General features: G+C 55.1%; 2 protein-coding genes across 2 annotated transcripts; both read left to right on the forward strand.

Moving 5' to 3' along the window:
• Positions 1-2,547: 2,547 nt before the first annotated feature.
• Positions 2,548-4,034, forward strand: VDAG_03111 (uncharacterized protein; the record flags this gene model as incomplete). Its single annotated transcript, XM_009656976.1, has 2 exons — positions 2,548-3,439; positions 3,499-4,034. The coding sequence occupies 2 exons, from the start codon at positions 2,548-2,550 to the stop codon at positions 4,032-4,034; spliced, it is 1,428 nt and encodes a 475-aa protein (XP_009655271.1).
• Positions 4,035-4,316: 282 nt separating this feature from the next.
• Positions 4,317-5,623, forward strand: VDAG_03112 (uncharacterized protein; the record flags this gene model as incomplete). Its single annotated transcript, XM_009656977.1, has 5 exons — positions 4,317-4,331; positions 4,677-4,772; positions 4,839-5,090; positions 5,166-5,501; positions 5,558-5,623. The coding sequence occupies 5 exons, from the start codon at positions 4,317-4,319 to the stop codon at positions 5,621-5,623; spliced, it is 765 nt and encodes a 254-aa protein (XP_009655272.1).
• Between the last annotated feature and the right edge of the window lie 62 nt (positions 5,624-5,685).

Below are 5,685 nucleotides of genomic sequence, written 5' to 3' on the forward strand. Positions count from 1 at the left end.
AGACGGCCCTGGAAAAGGCTTGGCTCAAGCGCAAGATTGGATGTGAGTCGAGTTGATTGCGTGAGATGAGCCAGGGCGACGCATTTCAGCAAGTCACGTGTATTCGTGTCAATGGTCAGAAACGACGTCGTCCGCGCCTTTGCTCGCTCACCTACCTAGTAAGAGCCCACAGTTTGTGGCCTTCTCACTGTCAGGTCAGGCCTGGCAGCCAGCTGTCAGCACAAACCTGTCACTCTTCCGCGTAGGTGCACGGTCATTGGGCGATGGGCCATTCTCTGACCCAAAGGCCAACTCCCTGCTCTGTACCCGAGACCACATGCCAAGGGCAAAAGCCGATTGTAAGGCCTGGCTGAGCTCTTTGTCGCCATCCAGCATGCACAGCCAGAGCTGATCGCCGTACCAGGCAAATGGGCGTCGGCACCGCTGGCTAAACCGGTGACGTGGCAAGCCTCAACAAAAACCTGCCTCGAAAGGGCATCGGTCGTCAGAAACCCCCATCAGCATGATGCGCATTGTCGAAGTTGTGCCTCCACACCACGAGCGACTCATCATCACACTGCTCGATCGGACTTGAATGGCTTCGTCCAACCGGCGCGCCATTTTTGATTCTCAACGGTTGATCCCAGGTCGCACGACCTGCCGAACCGAAAGGCAATATGGCACCCTAAGTCTATGATTCGGATGTGCCAGAACACAAGGCATACCCACGTTTCTCCAGGTGCCTCAAGTCATGCCGCCGGCTATGTACCACTGGGTCAGTTTATCTTGGCTACTGAGCTGACAGCTGTTCATCCATGGCCATCATTCCACCGGATTTGCTATGTCGAGCAGCCTCGCCGAGCACCCTGTCGTGCATTTTGCACTTCAACCATCTTCGTGATTTGGATGATTCGAAGAAGCCCCGGAGTTGCTGGATGGCCCTGTGCGCTTCCATCTTGGTACACGGCAACCCCCGGATTTGACGAAACAACGTTGAAGCATGCCATCGCACAGTTTTCTGGCTGCTGGGTCCCGGCAGGCTGGATGGCTCGTTGGAAGCGCAATTCTCAAATTCGCGAACGCGCACACTTGCGCATGACGCCGTACCAATGAGGTTACGATGGTGGCCATCCCGCATGTGCCTCGATCTGACAATCTGGCTACCTGATATTGGTTTCCACCCCCCGACCTCCAGAATACATACCCTACATTCCCCTTTGCTAGCCCATTAAGTTTCTTTCATCTCTCATTCTACTCTCGAGTCTATGTGTCTTGCATTCCAGCCTCGTACTGAGTCGACGTTCTTCTCAATAGGTTCTTCACGAAAACTATGAGCACCGACAAATTACCTCCCCTTGTGCCCTTTGCAGGCGGTCGAGGATATCATAGAGGACCGAACCTGAAGAAACAGAGAGCAAAGAGCAAGCTTCTTCTCCGGAAAAGCCACCACGTGTGTCAAAAGAAGAATGGCAGATCCACAGAGAGACTATTATAGAATGCTATGCGAAGTCAGATCTCCGCGAAACGATGGACATCATGGCCCAGAAGCATGGGTTCCTTGCTTCGTGAGTTTCGACCCGTTCTGCAGCGAGATATACAGTACCTGCGTACCTGAATACACACTCTGACTGAACCTGTCAACCCACAGAGCACGGCAATATGTGTATCATTTAGGGATGTGGGGCGCTTCACGGTATATGTTAAATTCGTCAAGGGAGAAGGCACTGTCGGCGTGCAACGACCACGATAGTGGTTGCAAGGTTGAACCCCCAGCGGGTCTCGTGACCCAATACACTGCTTTCTAACCAGGTACGAGCAAATAGGAAGACAAACCTGGTATTTCGAAACCATCAAGCAGCCCAGAGGCCTCGTCTCAGCATCTCTCAGGGCTAGTCACTGAGTTCATTGTTGAGCAGGTCCTTTCAGGCTGTGTGTTTGTCAGCGACACCTACCAAATCTCTGCCAGCTTTCGGCTGCTCGCTCTCCATCAGAGATATCAGTCATCTCTTTTGGACTCCGTGGCGTTCGGACACACATTTAGTCGTGACCAGATTGAGGCACAACAAAGTGATTTGCGCGGAGTACTCCAAGATGAGCATCACCATCTCATCGGGACCTTGTGTAGTCTTTGGACCCACACTGAATGGTCGAGAAACAAAAGTCTGAGCTCCTGGTTTCTGGAACATCTGGCCAAGAATTGTGAGGTGGCTCTGGGAAAGAGCCACATCATTACGAGAGTATTCGAGGAGATGCATGCCCACCCAGAAAGGTCCGATCCCTTGGAGTGCCTTGATCTTTTGGCCCATCTGCCAATGATGTTTTTTCATCCACGGAAGGTTGGTGTTACCTTGGAAGACCCCACAGGGAAACACTTCTCCTGGTTCAAGTGCGAAAAGCATCGACGACTACAGTGAGCCAAGCGAGTCTGGCCCTGCTAGCCAGTCAGTACAGCTAGCTCGCCGTTCCGGAGTAAGGCCCGCCATTGGTTCTTGTACCCATCAACGAACTCTGGATTGGGTAGGACAACGAGGCGAGGACAGCAAGCAAAGCATAGAGAAACCTGCCAACATGGCAATATCCCTGCCGGATACTTCCCTCCCGAAAAAGGGGCCAGGCTCTTTGCCGACAGCAGCCAATGACCTCGATATCCAACAGACACATCAGCATCACTCATTGGCCTCCAACAGTGAAGACGACTTGTCTATCAGCGAGGCGACGTTTGTGTCGGAAGCAATTGACTCATTGTCAATAAGCAAGCAGCAAATCGTCGATGGCATTGTGGGATTGTACGTGGAACAAATCGATGATTGGACGACGAGACTAGCAAGCTACGTCAAGGGTGCAACCGGGACGATCGAAACTGGACATGGGAGCCACAAATCGCAGGACCTGTCATATGTGCCCGCTGGATCAACATCTTGTCCAAGTCAGAAACGAAAGCGCCAGGTGGGCGATGGCAGAGACGAAGATCGTGAGGATGACGACAGCGACTCTCGAGGCAAGAAACCGAAACCCGACAATGACGCCAAAGACGGTAATTGTGCTCCTCTGGCGTGTCCGTGCTATAAATTTGATCGATGGCCATGCGAGCTTCGGTCATGCAAAGGCCCTGAGTGGCCAATGGTTGTAAGAGTCAAGTATGGTGCAACACGAACCCTCTTCGTCCAAAGTTCTTGCTTACACAACAAAAGGGAGCATGTCTATCGATGCCACTCCGTTCCCAAGTACATCTGTATTAGGTGCCAACGGGACCTGAAGACCGCAGCATTGCTCCAAGATCACGCCCAGGAAGCACAATCTTGTGAGCAACAGACCCCAAGGTTTACATATCAGGCTGGTCAGGTCTTGGAATCGAACCTGAGGAACAGACAAGGACTCAACAAGTTGGATCGCTTGGAGAAGTGGCGAAAGGCATACAAGATGATATTCGACGTTGAGGACAGCCACATTCCCGATCCGCGTGAGTACATCCATATTGTGTCGATATCACGCTGAGCTACAACGTTGACATTCTGTCAGGCATGGGGTTCGGAGACAAGAGTACACCAGAATCGCTAGGAGACTTCCTGAGGAGGGGGATGCCTGGCCAAATCAGGAGGCTTGCGACGGCTGAGGTCGACCGACTTTTTGTGCCACAGGCAGAAGCATGCCAGGCTCTGATGGTGAAACTCATTGTAGGCCTTGAGCGACCCCCGGGGCAGAGGTTTCGGGCCTGCATGAACAAACCTCCGACAACACGCGGCCGGTGTATAAGGACCATTTCTGGTGTACCCCCCGCGGGTGTTCCCATCAGTTCGCCATTTTCACCGTCACAGGGGCCGTCAGGGTTCTCGCTGCCGTCTTCCGGTCACGAGAATACACCCATGAGCTCGGACGGCCAGCCTGGCTCCAGCCGAGTCGACTCTGCCCAGTCCAGGATTTTGCGACCTCACCAGCACCGGCCCAGCCGAGAGACGCACGAAAGAGGACGAGAAGTTCTATTTGATAGAGCTCACGAGTGCCCCAAACCCAGTGGGCTGGGCAATACTATAGCCCGGGACTTATTGAACCTGTAGCCTATCTTGACCCAAGCTTGGCCAATCTCTTGACACCATCCGCCAGCGCACCGCATCAGCAACATCCTCTCGATCCATGGAGCGTGAACGCGCAACGGTATGGCGCTCATGTCTCCGGCGCCGACCCATTTCAAAGCTCCTTTCAAAGCTCCTTCCCAAACGATTTCCAGCCTTACAGCGCCTCTGATTTTCCGCGTCATGTTGATGATAATGTAGGGGACACTGCCTCGGAAAGGGGCCAAGGGGGAGCAAGCAGGGAAGGCTGGGAAGCCGTCGGTCACGATGGAGATGGACAAGGTATGGTAGATCTGCATGGAGAGGGTGACCATATTTGATTGGATTTATTGCAATGCCAGGCACTGAAGCATAGCGAGTAAGCTTAATGAAAGGATGCCACGAACGTGATGTATATACACTTTTGGTGCGTCTTGAAGGTGGTACCTTGAACCTTGGGAGACATCCGGTTGATAAGGACCACCGTAAGGACCACCGTAACTACCCCGCCCCCGCACGTTCGACGTTCAGAAGCTCCGTTTCAGCAGTGTGAGGACGAGGTGGGGCCCAACCCGACCCTGACTTCCCACGTCCGTCCCTCACCCAGGTGACGACGCCCGATGCCCAAGGCTCCTGAAAGTTCCCTAGACTTCCCCAAACCTCACCACGAGCATCCTCAGCCTTCTCTTCCGCGACGACCCCATCCAGGACAGCCCTGGAGGCACCGCCACCTTCTTTTCTGACGTACGACCCACCCCAGCCAACTGTTCATCCTTCCCCCCTTCACGGCAACGACGAAGACCCCGCCAGCCCATCATGACGACCTTCTCGACCGACCCAGCCCTCTATATCTTCACCTCCCTGACAGCCGGCTCCTCGCACATTGTCACAGCCACGTCCCGCCTCGAGACCATCCTCCGCGCGAACCGCGTCCCCTTCAAGGCCGTCGACCTCGCCACCGACCAAAAGGCCCGCATGCTCTGGGGACGCCGCGCCGGCAAAGATGCATCCGGCCGCGTGCGCAAGCTGCCCGGCCTGGCGCAGGAGGGTCTCATCCTCGGGGTAATGCCCCGTCTTCATTCATCCCCTCCCCTTCCATTCGTCACACCACAGCTAACGCAAAGGCCCCCCTACCAGGACCTCGTCGAAATCGAAGACTGGAACGAGTACGGCGAGCTGAGGCAGCACGTCAAGATCTACTACGACGAGTTCACCATCCCCACCATCCACAACAAGCCGAAAGACCCGCCGAAACGATTCGTCCACCCCATCACCGGCGCCCCCGTGAAGGGCGGGTCCAAAGCCGGTTCCAAAGCTGCGGCCGGTGCGGCGGCGGCGGCGGCGGCAGCGTCAGCCTCGTCGTCGTCTTCCGCGAAGCCCGCTGCCCCGCCGGCCGCCCCGCCGCTGCCCCCGGCCGATGAGAAGAAAGCGGCCACCGCGGCGCCGGCGAAGAAGGCCAAAACGGGCGAAAAGGTGACGATGCCGATCCGCTCGATTGCCGACGAGGCGCCCCAGAAGGCGATGGACAGCGTCGCGCGACGCTGCGCGAGAAGGTCCACATCAGTGAGGCTAAGGGTACAAAAGGACAAGATTAAAGCCATAGTATACGCTTACGAATACTTACTTGCTGAGCTCGCCAAAAAAAATAGGCGAGAAA

This window comes from Verticillium dahliae, genomic scaffold (genome assembly GCF_000150675.1).
Source record: "Verticillium dahliae VdLs.17 supercont1.5 genomic scaffold, whole genome shotgun sequence".
In the NCBI taxonomy this organism is placed as follows: domain Eukaryota; kingdom Fungi; phylum Ascomycota; class Sordariomycetes; order Glomerellales; family Plectosphaerellaceae; genus Verticillium; species Verticillium dahliae.